Genomic DNA, 21635 nt, shown 5'->3' with positions numbered 1-21635 from the left:
AAGTTTTTATAATTTCATGAATCATGATTATATATTTATATACTATTTTATACAGTTGTTATTAAAATTTTTATTTTTCGTGCTGAATTTCCTTATTATTCATCAGATTTGAAAGAAAATACCACAACACAAAACAGATCATCTCATGTTCTATTTTCATCAACTCCGTGAACTAAGATAATCTTAAATCTCGGTTCATGTCATCGTGATCCATTCTATAATTATTAGTTATTACTGAAGACTATAAAAATATAGTTTTAAGTCATAACTTATTATGCTATTTAAATATAGATGCAAATTTACAATAAATTAATTCATACTATGTGCACGATCAGAGATAATCATTAATAATATATTATTCTTCAGTTGAAGTTCAGTCTTTAGTCATAAATTCATAACACATCTAATCCTAATCTATGCTTTTACCACAGAATATAATAATATATTTATAATATATATATATAATATATTTTACTCTGATTCACGGTTTGAGATTATATACCGTATATTATCTTAAACCGTGCTCCGTGTTATTATCACGATTTAAGATAAATCGTAGTTATTATCTAAATTCGTTTTTATCAGTAGTGATAACAATATTACTATCAGAGTATTCGGAATTTGTGTTATCGAATTAAGTGGTCAATCTGTCAAATCTTTCGATGATTCTAATATTCCTAAGAGCTTGATGACTAATCTGTTTATTTACCTAGTCAAAGTATATCACAGAATTTACGTTATAATAATATAATTAAATATCTATCAACTTTGAAATTGAAATGAATACCAAATCTTCTGTTGAATTTATGGCTGGACGTTCAAGATTACAACTAACGGGTAACAAATAACAATCATAAAATATTGTTGATTGTAACTTAAAATATTAAATTCCGCATACGACTAGAACGATTTAGTATATTATTGTATTTTGATCGTCAATATCAGTCTACATACTGATGTATTGCGACACCTTAGTTGAAATTATGCACTCAGTGATAATAACTTCATAATGTCAAATTTGAAACTGGAACTCGATGAGTATCTTAACAAAGGCCAAAAAAATAAATCCCATAATGGGCACCACGTACACATTCCAAAAGTGTTTAAGAAACTGCTCAACAGTGAATCGGGCGAACAGACAGAAAACCTATTGGACTCGACACAGACGACTTATTTTAATTTTCCGCAGATGGTAAGATTTAATAATAACAATTTGTTTGCTTTGAACTATATTTACATTCCAATTAAATATTTTCATAAATACTATAATTTGATTTTACAGAGTAAAACCCAAAGAATATTGGGATTTGTGGTTTGCGTATCAATTAGCTGTTTAATGTTCTCTCTTTCTGCATTATACTTGCCCGTACTTCTAATAAAAGCTAGGAAGTTTGCAATTTTATATGCTTCTGGAAGCATATTTGCTTTTGCCAGGTAATCTATGACTTATTATTTTTCATTAACAATTTATTTTTAATGTTTTTAGATGTCCCTAATGAAGTACTATATTCATATACAATTACTATAAAAAATGTATAATTAATAATTGTATTTAAGTTAAATATATCTCATTCTTCTCATTTAAAAAAAAAACTTGTTTTAAGTACTTTCAAATACAATTATTAGTCTAGAATAGGGATTACAATATTTTGTAATAATGGACTGGAATATTGAGTTAGGTATATTTTGAGTTCACGGAATAATCTAAGGATTGGTTGAGACGTAATGAGATTGAAAAAAAGAGAAGTAATTTTATTACAATATTACCAATTGTCAACCTAAATTGATTACGAAGTAGATACATCTTAAAAGTTATTAAAATTATTTTATAAAAACTTGTATTTTTAGACTTTGAATTTGTTATATTAAATAATTAATTGTACATTGTATTTAATGTAATAAAATGTTCATGCTCATAACATACATTAAATAAATAAATATTTTTTTAGTGTATCATTTTTGATGGGTCCATCGAATCACTACAAGTATGTTACATCAAAAGAAAAGCTTCCTTTCATGTTTGGCTACATTATGACTCTTTTGAGTACTTTGTATTTTTCATTGTGGATGAAAAATACCCCATTTACATTACTATCATTGACTGTTCATTTGATACTTATTCTTTGGTTTTTATTAAACTCCATACCATTTGGTCAAAAAGGTTTATCATTTTTTGGACGTTTATGTTCATCTATAGTGAAAAATAAAGTGTCAAATTCATTACCTGTTTAAAAAACTACCTATTATTACTATTCATTGTTATTATTGTGATTTTGTTTGTATTTATGTACTGTTTTTTTTCCAATTATACTATTTTTATATAATTACCAATTAATATTTATTAATTTTTTTATCTTATGAAAAAGTGCTATTATATATAAATTATTAAATCATTATTAGTGATCATGTCTGTGTAGTCTATATTTAGTAAATAATTGTCATGTATTTATAAATAAAAAACATTAACACAGGGTTATTAATGTTATTATAAATACATAAATTAAATTTTATAAATATAGGACATCGGACATAATTACAAAAGTTGTGTGCAATTTACTGGAAAAAAATTTGGCATATTGTGTACAATCTAATATTTATAGCGATAATTTATTATGGCCACCACTCCCCTCCCATCATATAGACATCAACACACAAAAATGTTGGAAGAAATGTATGAATAAATAAATATAAAAAAAATTGATAATATTAAATGTTAACATAAAATCAATGAAAATTTATCTTCTTTCACTTAAAGCAACTGTAATTGAAAAAGTTAAGAAAATAATGTGATCAATTTCTATATTTGGTTAAAATGCTTTAAATGGCTCCATATGTATCATATTATGGAGATATAATGACTAAAGGTATAATTTATTTCATAAGTCAGAAAAATTCTTATAGACTGTTTTTTTAAATATGCATAAAATGTTTAGCTACAACTCTGGGCGTCTCTAGTTCATTAAAATCATTGTAATATGTTATTGTGAAATCAGTTAGCGGTTAAAGGTTTCACATTTTAAATTCTGAGCAAAACAAATTAATAAATTGATTTTATAATAAAATATAGGTATTATTTTTAATTAAAAAAAATATTTGGTATATTTTGTCATTAAGTTATGGAGCTGTAAAAATGATTAAATCTTCAACTTGGACGGTTTCTGATCTCAAATTAAATTTAGTTGGTACATGGTGAAGTCAAAAGTTCCTAAAATTCCAAGCAAAACTAACGGAAACATTTGGGAAACATCACTGTTTGCCATAGGTAATCGAAGTTATATTTCAAAACTCACATTTTATTATACTTTATATAATGGTATCCACCATGACATTTCCAAATGGAATGTTTTCCTCAAAAGTTATATAAATTAACAATTTACCTACGGGAATACTTTATAGGTGGTGCCCACACTGCAGCTTATAGTGCATATAGTGCAATAATTGCTCGGGTGCTCATTGATGGTGGGTGGGTCGTGTTAACTGGCGTATACAATGTACTACATAGTACATACGAATAATGGCCTCGAATGATATTATGATAAATGGCTAAACAAATTTACATATTGTTAGGTATTTTTTGAAACTATTTTAGTGATATTACCTATTTACCTGTATGTGTAGTGATTGGTCATAATCATCTAGCTACTATACGCGAGTTAGTTGGAAATGTTTGGGCGCAATTATTTCGACTCCAATAAATTGATCGATGAAGCCAATCGCATTGAGCTGAAATCTGAATTACAAATTGTATCTATTCGAGTGCCTTTTTTTTCGAGAAAAATATAACTCGCTTTATGGCTAACGTAAAAGGTACAGATATTTTTTAATTATACTAGCTCCATTTTGTTGGATTTGTTGCATCACCATAAATAAGCATGACAATTGTATAGGTACTATCAATATATATTTTTTTACATAAAAAAAAAACATTTTATCGAAATTAAATAAAATGCCATTCGAAACACATAATAAACCAGGATATTTCATACTAGATAATAATTATAGCCGATATCGTCGTCTCAATATTATTAAAAAATCCATTTGAGATATTTTTAGGTATAGTTAGAACAGTATGCCCAGTATTATTTGTATTAGATAAATACCTTTAAAAGGACAGTAAAAAGCAGAATAAAGTCATATAAATCGACTAAAATCAACAACGTTTTTATCGACTTTGAGTTTTGTACAAAAAAGGTTTTCTTAATTAAAACCCATAAATAGTGTGCTGATATGTAGTAAGTACCTATATGTATTTAAAAATTATGAAATAAACGTAATTACCAACCATTTGCATTTTTTTTTTTATTAATTTTAAATAAAAATGAACCATAGAGTTATTACTCTATGAAATAAACACGTTACAAATTGATTATCACTATAGAAACTTGGAAAAAATAGAACAGTTATAGCCTATAGGTAATAATATGTATTTGTTTAAAAAAATTAATTTTTCTCGTTTTTTGGTAGGCGAAATTGTCTTTTCACATGTTTTTCTGGTAATAGCATTAGTGCGTTGTCTTTCAATATAGAAATTCGAAAGTCTATAATTTTGTTCTCGATTGAGTTACAAAAATAATTTTTGATAAGCTTAACCCAAAAAAATTGTTATTCAGCTAAAACAGATCACTGCTATAGTTAAAAAATATTATAATGCCGATAAATACATCGGGAAATATAGAAATCAACAGTCAGGAGTTACTCTTAATGATTTAATTGCACACAAATTACAAATGATATTCACAAATTACAAATGATATTCACAAATTGGTTTTTAGATTTATTTTAATGCACATCTATGGTTTATTTACGCATACGAGTTGTGATTAATATACGATAGAAAGTGGGGGAAACATTTTTAAATATTTATAAAATTACTCTATAAGATTAGAAATAAGAAGGAGAATCGTTGTACAGATATTCGTGTGAATATTACATACACCATTATAATTATTACATCAGAAATAAATTAACAATTTATTTCCTATGGAGTCGTGCAGATGTTCGTATAGCCAATATCGGTAATTTCACTGGTAAACATCATTATATTTTCAGTGCTATTGTGGCATGTGTGTCTCATCACTCATTATGCATTTATGAGTTATGACTAACCGTTTAAATCGTTTGACGGATTTAATGATCGGGATCTCTATAGTAGTATTATGTCATTAAACTCATATTATCGTATGTATTTTATTTTATTTCATAATAATAATATTGTACTGCAGTTTGACTATTTGATATTTTGTCCGTTGCTACTTGTTACACGTCATGTATAATAATAACGTTGTAGATAATATTGTTATGGTATATTTAAGAAAAATGCATTTGGTTAAAACCTTCGACTACATAGTATAGGTTTTTAGCCTACATTTGCTTAATATTTCTAGCCTAAATTATGTTGTCGAATGTGTCATGATAGTTATGTTATGCAGTAGGTATATTTATAAATAATGTTTGTAAAACACGGTGGTAGTATAGATTAAATAAAATTTGTTTTAATCTGTGGTCGTAGCCCGTCGGTACGTTTCATACTTAAGTTAATCTAAATAGGTCTTACCAGAATGTTAATTTATTCTCGTTATGTTTTATATCCGTTGTTAGTTGTGTGATTAGTATTAACTACGTATAGTTCCGTAACGATATGTTATATAGTGTAGGTACAGCTCGATGCTGGACCTCATAATGTATAGGATCTAAGTATATTATTCTATTCGACGAGTCTTTGAATTTTAACATGGGTTCAACAAACAAGGAACAAGAGAGTTCCAAACAATTCATGTAACATATTATAATATTAATAAATACGCTGAGTATAGGTTAGGTCAACTATGTGTATCTTGGACGGTTGGACGAGTAGGTTACGTTTTATATAGCCTTTTATAGGCTAATTTAAGTTTTTCTATAGGTTTGAAAATAAAATATAAGAATTAACCGTACCTATGATAAAATTTGTAAAAAATAATTAACGCACGATATCAGGTTAAAGAATTTTCATAAACTTTACAAATTTATAATTTTAACATACATACTTATATCTAAATTTGTATGGATTTATCAAATTCTAAATTCCAAATATGGATTGATTGATTTAACGTAAGACTTATATTATATCGCAAAAACATATACGTTTTGAAAATATTTCTTTCGCATAATTTTAAGTCGTTAATAATAACATTTTTGAGGAATGAAATTTATTTTTTTATTGTGCATAAAAATGTTAATTGGTAGTTTTTGATATAATGAGTGTTCCATTGTGTTAAATATGGATCATCATGTTGCGTACGAAAAGTTCAATAATATTGTAAGCTAACGAATGTGTTAAATCTGAATTATTAAATAGATAAACCATTATACATATTACATACGAAAAATTACACTTACTTTTTATTATAGTTGTTCAGTCGATCGTGTTCCTGCTTACAGGCCGTAATCATCATCGATTATTTTGAATAGTCCGTCTCAAACAATCTTCTCTGAGCATGATATTATACTGGAGCCACTGGCTGTGCATTGTTCGGACAATTATAGCAACAGCAACACTTGCCAAGTATATATATTTTGACTATAATAGTGTTGCAGGTGATGATTCAGATTTTTCAATTGCTAAACGTTTTATTTTAGCTAAACTAATAAATCATGCTAAGTGTTGCCAGTGGGTGGCTTCTTACTCAATTTTTCATGCCATGTATTCTCTTAACACATAAGCTTAATGCTTATTGTACATTTCTTGTATAGATTGTTTATTTCTAATAAATATTTAAAAAAAAAAAAAAAGCTAAACTAATAATTAAATTATCATTTCCATCATGCACGTGATCACGGCGGATTATGTATATTTAAACACGTTTTCAAAATACTTGAGTATACGGACACGGGACAGTTGAGCGAATTCAATTTCAAACCACATTTTTTATGATGCATATTGTATATTGTGGCATAATACGAAATTGTATACCCTTGTGTTGTTAATATTATTGAATGTAGTTTTAAAAACGCTCTATAGTAAACGACAAATTACTGAGCACAGTCATATTATATGATTGCGCTATGACATCTATTTATTACAATAAATTATGATTTCACACAATCGAAACAAGTTTATTATCTCAAATCGCGTAGGTACCTAGTTATAAGTATCTACCTACAATCATTGCGGAAAAAACATTTCTAATATCGGTCCATTTTCCTCCAAAAACGAGATACCGTTTTCCTCCACTGTCCATTTTCTACCACATTTTGACTAAAATTGTGTATATTTTCCTCCAATATTTTAGCTAGTGTTAAATTAGTGTTGCGTATTATAAAAATAAATTATGTCTAGGATCACATTTTGCGCGTATCTGTTGATTAAATTCTGGTCGCGTTCTTATCGGTTAGGGCAAAACGCTGCGATAGTCCGAATTTCTGACATCACTCGCAGTTTATAGCACTCGATAACTTAATATTGTTACTTTGATTAAGCCTAAGGCTCGTTTCACACTTATACGGTTCGATTCGGTTCAGTTTGTATTCGATTCATTTTCGGTAGCGTCTAAAACGAATGAAAACTCTTCACACACACTCGGTTAATATAAGGTTTGATCTCACGACCGAATCATCGAATACTCTGCCACTCACTTTTCCCACAATGCTCACTATGGAGAAAAGACAAATTGCTGCTGTGTTATTTCTCAATAAGAATCAAAAAACGAAAGAGGAATAATCGAATTCACTGGGTACACCCTATCCTCACCAAACGGGTGGAATTTGGTGCATTTTATACCCTTTTTCCGAGATTAAGGGAGCACGAAGACAAATTTTCAAATTACTTCAGGATGTCTACGACATCATTTGATGAATTACATTTGAAGTTAAAGGACTGTATTCAACGCCAAGATATATTTATGCGCGAATGTATTCAACCAGTTCAGATGTTAGCAATCACTTTTAGGTAAGTCAATAAGATCAATTATTAGAATGAACAATTAAACAGAAATACATTTATTTTGAAATAAAATAATATTTTGAAATGACAAATAAATAACGAAATTAAATATTATAATTATAAAATGTAATATATTTGGTTACATATTTCAATTTAAATATATAATAATAATAAGAAGAAATAACTACATAGTAGCTTATACTACTTTGTAGCATATAGTACGGGCATAGGTACCTAGTACTTTAGTAGTTAATGATACAAATTATAATTATTTATAAATCAAACTATTAATACAATTATTTTTCGTATAAGTAGGATAAATATTATTATAACATATTAGTTTTAAGGGTTTCCCATAAAATAATGTTTTTATTTTTCAGAAAAACAGTTAAAAATATAAAACAATTATTTATAATGTTACATGCCAAAAATAGCTTATACTAAAATCAGTAAAATCCAATTTAATTATAAATTTGGAAAGGACTCATAAAATATTTTAAATATTCTTAATACTCGACGGAAATAAAATATGCAATACCTACGTACCAATATCATTTTTTTTAGAGTCGTCAAAATCTTCGTAGCCGTCTATGATTTCCGTACAAACAGCTTTCCATGCTTCCAGCGTCTTAAATTTATCTTTATACTTTTCACTTGTTTTGTCCCACAGCACTACACGTGATTGGACTGATGTAATCAGCCGCTCAATATCAATGTCAAGTGAATCAGACATTGTCAAATGTAAATTACAAAATTAAAAATGAAATAATATTTTCCCTTGCCGTAAACGTTACCGAACCGTAACTAGACCGTATGTGTGTAAACGACCAATTGCTTTTGTGAACTCTGGACCCGAATTGAAACCGAACAAAACCGATTCGTGTCGAGGGAGCTTTCGGTTCTATCAGTTATCTATTAGGTACCGAACACACACCGTATCACCGTTTCATTCGGGGGGTAGAAGTCGATGTTTACTCAGTGGTGGCTTACCTAAGTTCTTATTGATAAGTTTAGCATGTAGAAAAAATAATAATAAAAATAGCAATGAATTTTCTTTTTATATTTTAAAAATACATTTTAAGACTTTTAGTGACTTTAATATACCATTAAAATAATTTTTAAATTTTCTTAACATTTCGGGTGGTGGAGGGGGGGATGCAGCTCACTCAGCCCTTCCGTCAGCTATGCCACTGAAAAGCACCATCAATAAATTAATAATACAATTTGAATTAGGTTTATGACATGTGAAATATTTTGCTGGCCTAAAAAATGTACCAATAACATACTTAAATAGTTTAATGTATAAAAACTACGTTTTCAAATATTTCGCAGCCAAATGGGATTTCGGATTACTTAGGTAGGTATATTATATATTTATATTATACTACTAATATTGCTCACATTTTACCATCGAATACCACAGTCACATCGTCACCGTTACAAGAACATAATAATTTAAGAATATGAAATTCATCATCGGTCTATATATTTATTTCCGCAAGTATAAAGATTTCTTTAGATTTTTTTTGTTGAAATGTCGTCACACAACACTTAATGCGTCCGTGTACGACGACACGAAGATGGTTTCATCGAGAATCGAACGGCGCTAAGAAACATCGACCACGTTTTTCTCATAATACTGATGACCGGAACAACTTTACTAACTAACGATACAATCTGGTCACAATCACGGTTGCATAAACCCAAGTGCAAAAAGAGCATTTTTGCTTCAGGTGACAAATTTTTATGGCAAAATATTTAAATTACCTATCAAAAAAATAAAATATTATAATGGTTTTTTATCAAAATTTTTGTTTAGTTTGAATACCTATGAAAAATTAAAAAAAAAATTATATATGCTTATATCATTTCAATATTAACTTTGTATTTTTCATCAAAAAAAATTCTAATAATTATTTTTCTTTGTAAAAATTGTTTATATGGATGTAGCATATCTATAATGTGTGTTTAGAAAACAGCGCATTCTTTTTATTTTCAAAATAATCCATTTTTAAAAATTTTTTTTTCACTTTTTAGAATGAATTGATCCATTATCGAATCTTAAGCTAAGTCTCACGTATAGGTTTTTCACGATATTTTAATTTTGAATGAAGTTATGCAATTATTATAATTTCAATATATACAATAAATATTTAAGAGTTTGCAGGTGACCATACGTTCTGCATTATTATTATTACTTATTTGCTATTTACTTGCATTTAAATTACATCAAACAGTATAATATATATATGCACACTATTACTATACCTAGTGATCATTTTTGTCGTCGCCGTTTATTGTCGTCGGGCTTTTTCTCTGTCGTCCGTCGTGCCGTTCGATTCACGACCAAACCGTCATAGGTTAGGTTAGTGCATATAATTTATTTTAATAAAGTCGCAGGTCTGTCTGATGTGTCACTCATCGCGGTGCATTCACATCTATACATATACATAAATACACACACACAACATACAATGTGCGGTGCATGGACATAATATGAATCTAGGTCAATATTGTCGCCCGTCGGTTTTCAACGATAAACGTCTGATAAAATCTCTCCAGGGGCGAGATAAAAATTACTTGTAAATTTAAATATAATGGTGTATAATGATATGCCTAACGTGTTACTCCCAGTGAATAGTGTTATTGATAATATTAAAGCGGTAAAGCACGATTGAGCTCAGGATTGTGCGACGTTTTCACATTTACATAGCCAAAATTTTGTAATTTATAATTTTAACGTATTATTAGCAGTGGCGTACTTAGAGGGGGTGCAGGAGGTGCATTGCACCAGGGCCCTTTAGCTGTGTTTTATAAATAGAGCCCTTGAGCCCCTAATCGGCCTAATCAACAAGTAGCAACTGAAACTTTATAAGGGGCCCGAAAAATTAGGTGCACCTCTATGCTTAAATACATAGATACGCCACTGATTATTAGTTATTACATATCAATAATTATTATATGATGCCAAACTTAAACGAGCCGCGAACAGAGAGTCATGCCCAACGTTAACGACAATGTTACAGATTTATAAATTATTTGTAAATATATATATATATTATATATTGACAAACTAAAAATGTATGTTTAAAAGAAATCAAGTTAAATGTCCATTTACCAAATAATATAACAATAATTTTATAGGATAGTTTTAACTCTTAAGCGCCATATTATTTTGAATTATTATAATAATTTAAATTGTATAATATAAAGTTCAAAATAAAAAAGTTAGGTGAGACGCACGCAGCTGCAATGATTGGCACCAGTATATGATGCACTAAACGTCATACGGATATAAAACGTACAATAATATGCGTTGTGTACTTCAAACTAATCGTTATATATTGATATTGAATATATAATATTATTATCATGCGTTTCTCTACTGTAGTGTAGATTATAATATTATATTTCAGTTTATTTTATGGATATACTTTGAGAAATGTAAAATGTCGTGGAAACGACCCAGACATACACTGCACAGTGATTAGTGTGTGGCATCTGTTGGTAAGACTATTGTGTCATCCCAAATTAGTTCTAAGTGCGTTTTAATTGGCCCCGCCAAAACACATCATATTATATAGTGTGCGCATAATGTCCTATGAGTCCAAATTCCAAAATATGTATGGCTACTGGCGTTCCAATGTCCGACACGGTTAATGGGTGCCATTTGACGGACGTTTAAACGACTACATCATAATATTATAGGCTGGTTTTCCAAAAATAAGTCATGCTACTAATCGCCGTTTCATCGACCTAAACGAATACTACTCTATTAGTAATAATAATCACATCACCGTTCCCATTTTTGATCATGTCTACCTGCTATGCATATTATGACAATTATTTGTTTTTTAAAAGTAACAGTTTCATGTTACTCATTATATATAGGTATAGGTCCTATACTATAGGACTTTAGTATTTACAATAATTAAGACACAGAAGAATCCAGTGATTGGCGCCATGAAAAATAAATGTATAAACAGTACATATTGTATAGACGACGAGTATTAAAACAATTTTAATAAATAATTTAAAAAATCTTACAATTGTAAATTTTTTTTAAAATAATAATTTATATGGTATAATAATATACAATATTATGTATAGGTACACATCGATATAAATAATAATTGACTAGTATACGTAATTATGTATAAATAACAAAACGAAAAAATAAAAATAGGATATAATATAATAGTGGGTGGGCATACTGTCAGGGTGTAGTAACCATATATATTATACCGCTTTGTAACCACATCTGCATCGGTGATCGATGTTGGCGATCGGGTAAAGCGGACGACATGATATATTATAAAACACTATTTATATAATATATAATTATTGTAGTATTATTTGTATATAGTATTCGTGATCAATAATCTGTCGACGATTATAATATTATAATAATAACAATTGATGTTTTTTTTTGCGGAATGTATACAATTATAAGCTTTACATAGGTAGGTAGCATATAATATGTATAATATTATTACAATAATTTTTATTATTTTATGCCACTATAATAATATAATAAAATATGCATACGTACATCACAACGTTTATTTTGACTTATACAAAATGTCGTGTTTCCGTGTGCGTGCAGTACGCTATTGTGCTTTATAACAACGCGAAATAATATGCATCATGTATAATATATTATATTATTATTGCATGAGTTTTATTTTTATAGGTCAACCGTCGACGTGCATACTATATATAGGTGTACAAACGCAAGCCCAGCGCACTCGTCATAGCAATAACAATATAATATTTTATTAATATAATATTTATTACAACCTTATATTATTTACGCGACAAGTGTGATGGCCATGTGTTTTAACATGTGGATCACGAGCGTCTGGCTTTTGTGATCTTCGCGAGGGTGAAAAAGGTGCGCACTGAAGTGACGTTCGCCGTGTCCAGTGATGAGGAGGGTGATTCTATCATCACTGCTTGGAATAATTATTTCCGAACTTCGAGTATATTACTTGTACGACGAAAATCAATATATTATGTATATACATTAATATTCAATACGTTTACTTTCTCTCCCTCTCTCTCTCTCTCTCTGCAGTTTTCTAGATGTATGCTCAGTCGATTTGATCCGCAGATATTGTGATATACGTCTTTCTCGTCGTAAACATTGTCATTTCATAATATAATCGTCTTCCGCGAATAAAAAATATAATATTTTTATTTATTATATTTTGTAATGATATACAATATGGAAAAACATATTATTCACGATTCTGCGGTATCACGTTAACGTCGATTTGGTCATCATCATCATCATCACTGATCGTCTTTCCTTTTTCTCGCCTTACCCTCCATGTGTATGATACCCGTGATGTTGTCCACGCACTCGGCCACGGACGGGCTGTCGTGCTCAGCGCTGTAGTCCATGTCCAGCAGTCGGGACAACGTCAGTATGTAAGCGCTGGCGATCCGGATCGTCGACAGTTTGGACAGTTTCTGATTCCGGGAGTACGACGGTATGGTGGCCCTGAGCGTGTCGAATGCTGCGCTGATGGTGTGCACCCGAGATCTTTCGCGGGCGTTCGCCTCGATCCTCCGGGCCCGGGACATGTTTTTGCTGTACCTGGTCGTGGCCGTGGTGGTCGACGCTCCGGCGGCCGAGGCTGTTTCCGTGACTGCACATGGGAACGACGCCGCACCCGATGACGGTGTGGCGTATTCGGCGGAGCTCTCGGCATCGTCGGCCGTGATCGCGTCCAACTCTGCGGCGTTGGCTGGTCCCGCCGCGGTCCGATGGCTTTTGGTCAGGTCCAAGGGTTGCGGTTCTGGCGGCGGCGGCGGTGGTGGCAACGGCGACTGTTCGCTGCGGCGTTGCTGCGTCAGCGTCCGTATCCTGTCCACATTACGTATGTCATGGAACAGCCGGAGGCCCACGTCCGACGACGATTCGTCGTTGCAGCTCCACGGCCTGAACGGAGTGCACGCTTCCATGTTGATCGACCGCAGTACACTGGCCGCGACCGCGGCAGCATCAGCCGTCCTGCTGGACTTGGCTGCGGTCGGACAACCGTCTCCAAAGTCGGAGTCGTCCGACCGTTTTCGTTTGAACGGCCCGCGACCGACGTGGCCATCAGCCACAGCCGACACGTCCACGCCGGAGTCTTCGCTCTGGTCAGTGGTGGGCGTGTGCGCTTCCCGCTTGATTGTCACGGTGGTCATCATCTCCGCGCCACACGACGACGACGACGTGTCGTCCGCGAGGTGTTTACCCGCATCTGTGAAAAGTCAAAGAAAAAAAACACATTATTATAAAAATCAAATATCTAACAATAATTTAAAACACGTCTTGCTGGTAAAAGTGTTGTCACTTGTATCAGTTAATATTTGGTATTAATTTTCACCTTCACATATCATCGGACGCTCTAAGTTTTATAACACATAATATGAATAAAATCAATGTTCACGTATTGATAATATCGAACAATAAATTAAAATCAATTTATCACTATACGGATTTTTATTGACAATCAATATTTTTGTAAATATAAATTACAAATTAAAGTCATACAGTTCGCTATAATCTTACAATTAGCATTGTGGAGAATAAAAATTCCAACTATTTAATGCTCCTGTATAGACAATGTAAAAAAAAAATGCTTATCCGACGTTAAATGTTTTTTTCTAACTAATCTCGGCATAATCTAAAGTCTTCTAATATAACGTTTAAATATTATTTATAATATATTATATTATATAGTTTACATATCGAGTGTCAGTCGAATACTATGAACGCCTCGTTAACTAGTATATAAGTTGTAGCTGTATTGGATTAGTGATATAATTATTTTATATATCGTGGACCTATATAAACTAGATAATTTTTTTAATTTTAATAGACCTATTATGCTAATATATATGTATACAATAGTATTTTTCAAACGACAAGTCTAATGAAATGGGCTTTCCATGTCAGTTTCCAATGATTTGGATACACAGATATTTTTTGTTATTGTCATTATCTTTACGCGATTATATTATCGTAATTAGTATTTATATTCATAATATTGCTACCTACATGTAAAACGGTGTGTGTTAAGCATGTGTGCATTTACTATTTATTTTAATTTTACCTTTTCTGCAAGTGTTTTTTTTTTAAATGTCGAATGACTTTAAACTGATCATCCTGGACTAAAATTATTGATAGTTAAAAAATTTAATTTTAGTTAATCGATTACAATAGTGTTTATTAAGTATTATTTAAGACCAACTGATTTCACAACAAATTGTATGTGCATCTATTCTGATTAAATAAGTGTGTCATATTATGTCATAACTCATAACTTATATTACATTGGTTTTTATAAATGAGTGCCGTTAAAGAATCCAGGAGATTTTTGATTACGCTACTGATCAAAATACCTATGTGAATATAATATTTGCCGGTACCTTCTTGATAATTTGAAAACAATCAAACATTTAAAATATTTTATTTTTAATCGTATATTATCAAATATGAAATAAAATTTGTATAGTAGAGAACGATTTAATTATACCAATATAATATAGGTAGACTATATTATTAAAGATATTAATTTATAAATAAAACAAGTGGTAAAAGTATTTGATGTTTAAATAGAAAAATGTATTCGGTTTTTTGTTCGTATTTTCTTTACAATTTAAGTATAATATTTTATTGATATTTTACTGATGTCAATTATTGTTTGTTGTCATTTATTTATACAGCTGTCGGCTACAAGTTTATCATATTATTTAAACATGAAAAGTTAATTAAGTATTTTTTAAGCACTTCAAGACTCAAGTACAGTACTATACCTATTCTTAGTTTCCCACACTATTTGTAAATACTAATTAGTAATTAGGTAATATAAAATTTAATTATACATATATGGTTCGCATGTGTACACAACATATTGTTATAATAATAATTTATTATGTATAATATTATATACTTAATCTATAGGTGTAGACTGTAGGATATACAGTAATAGACATTTGGTACATCACAAGCTGTACGTCCGTATTATCATTTAGACTGCAATTATTTTTTATTGTGTAAACCTACGGCACCTACGCATTTTATCACCCCGTATTTGACAATGTATGCAAATTTAATACAATATAACATGTTTGATGTAACATACACAATGTTAGCGTTATTCGACTTTTTTTAACAACAATAGGATTTTTGGTATTAAATGAAGATTCATTCATAAAAATTATTCCGTAGGTGTAATCTTATATTAGTCTGTATCTCTATAATTCCCTGGTGGGCGTTTTAGATTTTCTAGAACTAGGTGTGGTCTAAATCTAATTTTTTATTAGATAGGTACATGCATGAAGAATTTGAGTGATAAGTCATCCGACGAGTTTCATATGATGTATATTGTATGCATGATTGACGAAAATCATCGTCTATATTATAACATGGTACTATATTCTATACACACATGGTTATTGATTGACGTTTGTTATTAGGTATTTATTAGTATTTTTATGATATTATTTATTTTATTATTTAAATATATATATGATAAATGTGGTTTTAATAAATTTTAAGACAAACAAAAAAAATTCCATCGTATAAATTACACTTAAGAAATAAAACCTATAACATATAGATTTATTAATAATCTAAAGAGATGAGTTGAGGTATAAATTAGGTATGTAAAATTAAAATTCTTATTTTAGAGTTTCTACAGTCATGAATAGAGATAATTATTTATGAGATTTATCGTTTATGTATAGTTAAATTATATAAAATTTTTAAATAAATTTGAAAAATATAAGAATGTTTAATTCGTTGTGATTAGAAACGAAGTGTATTGTGCAAAATATAGTATCAGTTATATTATATTATTCGGTTATTTGCCCGTGGCCCGGTATTTCATTATTAACAATCTACATCAATGTTATGTACAGACAACTTACATAAATGAAACAAATCCGTTGCGTTTCCTTGCATCCTTAACGTGTCCTTGCAAATGTCCGTAGTCAGTCTGTTTTGCAAAAGCCCTTCTAATGATATGCGCGAAGTCACCATTGTATTATTATTAGTTTATTACTAAGTATAGTCAGAGCACAAATTCACTGATCGAACGAATAATAAAATTTTTTTTAAACACTCGCACTTATTGAAAAATATTAATAATATCCGATGTAAGAAAAAAAAAATGATTATGTTGAACAACCGTGAACCGAACGCGTTGTCTTCTAGACCAGTACTGGTGACTGGTCAGCAGCGCGCGGTACTGCGGTAGTCTTCGGGTCTCCGCCGCATTGTTCAGTTTGAACATGTGGTCCCCGTCCCGTACCGCGCGCTCACACACACACTCACACATACCCTCTCATCCTCTATTTCTCTCTCTCTCTTCCACACACATATATATATATATATATATATATATATCGATATAAACAAAATAGTACATACAAACGTATGTTACACAAAAACATGTGTGCATACAATATTTTGATACCGTTTATCAACATTAATGTTGTCTCATTGTCTACACATCAATTGACACAAAATATGTACTGATAGGTACTGCGATACCACATGATCGTATAATATATGTACAAATGGTGGCGCTGTCGCACATAGAGGGGAGGGGTTAGTGAGCCACCAGACCCCCCCCCCCCAAAAAAAAAAAAAAATTTCAGTTGAATTGAATCCTATAAAAACGTAAATTATGGACAACATATTTTATTTACTTGTTCAATATTTTTCAACCCGTTGACAATTTAACATCATTTATAGGTATGTAAATGTTGTGTATTGAATAATATGGTTTTTCAGCAACTTTTCAGTAGGTATCTAGGATAATAGAAGAAAATTATCATACTTGCATATAGACTAAGGTAGTGATTATAATATATAATATAATTTGAGTAAAGTAAAAAATGTGAATTTTTATAAGCTCCAAATTACATTCTGATATTTTATTTTTATGATGGTTCAATACACATATGAAATCTAAATATACCTTTATCTATGCGGTTATTACCTATACATTAATATAACGTATATATAACATATTTTTACGTAATTTTAACTCTTTAGTATTTTTATCATGAAATAATTATCACATCTAGCTTTAGATGGTTATTGCGAAATTCCTCTTTAGAAACTTTTGAATAGACATTATACGCTGGATGCTAAATCCCTAAATCACTTGTTATCTATTGTAACTAACTTCGAAAATTATTTCTATATACGCAACTGGCACAAAAAATGTTGTATTATTTTTTAATGCGACTGTTAGCTCCTCTTCATTGTTTTCTCATCTACAATTTCTGACTCCGAGCAGTCACATCACCCCCGCGATATTATTATTATTGCCTTCTACCCTTTATAATGGTTTTTGTCTACATCAATCGTAAGTACATGTCTTTTACGTATATATATAAATTAATAAATTATAATGAATCTTATACCACACCATGAATTATTAGCAATCAAAAGAATCAAACATCGTGAAAACTAGTAAAAAAATAATATCTGATTTGAAAAAAAAGATGTTGAATGTTTTTAGTAGAGTAGATAATGTATATGATAAGAGTAGAAAAGCTTGTTTTTGAATGGTTTAAATTTAAATTTAATTATTTCTCCATACTATACATGCATAAAATTAATACTTTACGTTTTTTTATAAACAGTATGATTTTCATATTTGTAATCTATTTATGGAGGTAGATTGTATGTAAATAGTCTCTCAATAAAATATTATAATATATAAAAGTAGTTTATGCTGCAAATTAGCACCTACTCTCTGCTGCATAACATACAAATTCCTTCATTTTAACAGATATAGGCACTTAACATTGACAACGATCAGATGACAGTCGATTGGATTCTGTATTGTGAGCTCTTTTACATTTAAGAACTTAATGTAGGTTATTGAATTCATTTATTATTTTTAAATTTACTTTTGAAATATATTTTGTACTTAGATTATAGTGGTTATTATACATTAAACTTGGAACTTCTTATACTTATCACTTACGACTTATATACATTAGTATTGTATCGTTTATTATTTACTAGTATAATTATATTTTTTGATATTTATGTGCAAATATATTCGTCTGTACATTTGAACTTGAAATTAGCGTAAAAAAAATTATACAACGCATCTTCGATATGTGTAATTGCTTTAAATGTGAACAACTTATGAAGAACGTTGCATTTAATGTTCAAGCTTTTTTAACAAACTTTTTCTTTAAATTAATATACAGAAAAACTAAAAAAAACGTCAACAATTTCTTATGTCTATAAATATATACTGAACAAAATATTTTAAAAATTGTATCATGTCTAGAAAACGTTGATATAAATAGGTGTTAAGAAAATTCAAGTTTTTGAATATATTATAACAATAAAACTAAATTGAACTTGTTAAACACTGGCTTTCTTCTGATGTAATAATATTATTAATTTTTCATCTGTCTTTTACTATTCACTATACCTATTTCGTTATTAATTTATTATATTTAATGCACTAATATATTATTTTTTTAAATATGGAGGTATCGTCGTATACACGTCATACACAATCAAATGTAGTTATACTGTTGCCAAAAATTAAAACTTAGTACATTTACCGATATATCTACAACCTACGTTTAAAATATGTTTGACAACTAGCTGACAAAAAATATTTCAACAAAGGTTTGGATTTTTTCATATTCGTGTAAAAACAAAAACAAAATACATGTTGACACATTTATAAATATGGCATGTTCTAGCTTTAAGAATAGGTAGTTTAATATTTTTGTTTCAACACATTGTGGCTGTGGAATTTTGTTTTAAAAACAATATTATTCCTATAAAACTATTTCAACTGTTGGCTAAGATATAAAAACCCCATTTTTACGGAAATAACAAAATACTTATATAATATGTAAAATTACAGGTAACTGGTAACAGTGGTAACTATATAATCATATAAATATAAACTTAAAAATCAAACAAATAGTTTCTATATTATAAAATTCAAACCTACTAAATAGCTAGAGTGAATATTGATAGTTATAATCTTATATTTTAATTGATGAAAGAACTTTCCAGTGCCAAAGTATATTATAATTTACATCATCAACAAATTAAAAGTGTCACAATTCAAACATGATATAATGTATACATATTATTGAAAAATTTATTGAATAGAATAAAGTAAATATATATATACATATATATATATATTTCTTATTAATTGTTTATGGCATCAACTACATGATTATTAGCCGGAATTACATAAAGTAAATATTCTATAATACCTTCATGAAACTATTTGTATATTTATCTACTTGTAGTTTAAATATACTCTAAGATAATAAAATAATAGGAAATATATCATATAAAATTATATTAAAATAAAATACATGAATCTTTTACTTTTTTAAATTTAAAACTATGTAATGCAGTAAATTAATGAACTCATATATAAAATAAAATATATAATATTATATAGGTACAATAACTGGGGTATTTTTTATTGAAAAAAAAACATATGAATTTACATAACCCTTGTTATAGCTGTCTTTTCATATATTAATTTATAATGTAACTATACGCTCTTAAATTATATAGTGTTTAAGTAATATCTATATACGTATAAAATGCATACCAACGTGTTATGACATAAATCTAAGCGGATTAAAAAAATGTAATACACAGATTTCCACCATTATAAACGTTATAGTTTATGATTATATATTCATATGATTTAACACATCGTTTATGCATCAACTAGGTGCGAATTAATTATATGCGCTGAATATAAAACTCAAAATTATTATTAGCCGAGGAAAAAATTGTTGGTCGCGAACGATATAATATATGAGCATGTCTTTTAAAATGTATGCAGCGAAGAAGGAAAAGTACCGTGAGAGGGTCGTTTCCTGTTTAGCGACAGCTAGTGCGGCGGCGGCGTCAGGTCATCTCCCGCTTCAGGCGGCACGGGACCAATAAGGCGTTGCAAAAAAAAAAAAAAACGTTTAAACGTGTTCGCTCTTTACACACGCACAGTGTGCACAAACACACACATCCCATACACACCGGACATTTGACAAACGGACTCTAATTAAGGACGTGGATATTTATTATCTTGGCGGTTTTTTTTTTACACAGCGACTACACCGAAACGGAGAGCACGTGGGTCTCGGGGTGGCTCCCAGATGGTTTCGGGGTCACGTACACGGATAATGGACTGCACAAACACGGTCGTCCCGGGTATTAATAATAACACGTATTCATATATATATATATAAATATGTATTATATTCTGATATATAATTCACACTCATACACACATAATATATATAGCATCATGTACGTTAAACAAAAATACACAATACACATTTACGAGTATACAATAACGAGGCGCTTATAATTATTTCTCCTGTGCAGCGTTTAACGAACGCATGTGTTTGAACCGGTGCGCGCGTGGGTGTGTACACAGCGTCTGTATACGACCGAAGAGTGTTATTACTTATAACCCTTTTTTAATTTTTTTTCTGTGTCACGAGGGATGAATGGAGATAGGAGTTTATACGGTCCCTGAGTAATTTTTTAAGGATATGTATGATATATTCTAATTTTATATTTCTATACGTTAAATCTGGAAGGTGATGACTATTATCATATCTGCAACCGTCGTGCGAATTTTAATCGAAAAACAATTAATTAGATAATTCATATCATATTTTATTGTAT

The 21635-nt window shown here is 29.8% G+C and overlaps 2 protein-coding genes and 1 long non-coding RNA gene across 3 annotated transcripts; 2 read left to right on the top strand and 1 right to left on the bottom strand.

Annotated features, from left to right (window-relative positions):
* Positions 1–623: 623 nt before the first annotated feature.
* Positions 624–2476, top strand: LOC107169500 (uncharacterized). Its single transcript, XM_015519253.2, has 3 exons — positions 624–1192; positions 1283–1434; positions 1950–2476. The coding sequence occupies exons 1-3, from the start codon at positions 1010–1012 to the stop codon at positions 2230–2232; spliced, it is 618 nt and encodes a 205-aa protein (XP_015374739.2). The 5' UTR covers positions 624–1009; the 3' UTR covers positions 2233–2476.
* Positions 2477–5070: 2594 nt separating this feature from the next.
* On the top strand, positions 5071–6771 carry LOC149056251 (uncharacterized). The gene is made up of 2 exons (XR_016191773.1): positions 5071–5178; positions 6391–6771. It is a non-coding gene; the product is annotated as an uncharacterized LOC149056251 (long non-coding RNA).
* A 5140-nt stretch (positions 6772–11911) lies between these two features.
* net (atonal bHLH transcription factor 8-like protein net) lies at positions 11912–17174 on the bottom strand. The gene is made up of 2 exons (XM_015519247.2): positions 16850–17174; positions 11912–14175 (listed from the first exon to the last, which is right to left on the bottom strand). Exons 1-2 carry the CDS (start codon positions 16959–16961, stop codon positions 13217–13219), a joined length of 1071 nt encoding a protein of 356 aa, XP_015374733.1. The 5' UTR covers positions 16962–17174; the 3' UTR covers positions 11912–13216.
* Positions 17175–21635: the final 4461 nt, after the last annotated feature.

The sequence above is a fragment of the Diuraphis noxia genome, unplaced genomic scaffold (assembly GCF_037042655.1).
Source record: "Diuraphis noxia isolate RWA-SAM2 unplaced genomic scaffold, SU_Dnox_SAM2 contig0004, whole genome shotgun sequence".
Classification (NCBI taxonomy): Eukaryota; Metazoa; Arthropoda; class Insecta; order Hemiptera; family Aphididae; genus Diuraphis; species Diuraphis noxia.
This window is presented reverse-complemented; position numbering and strand designations above follow the sequence as displayed.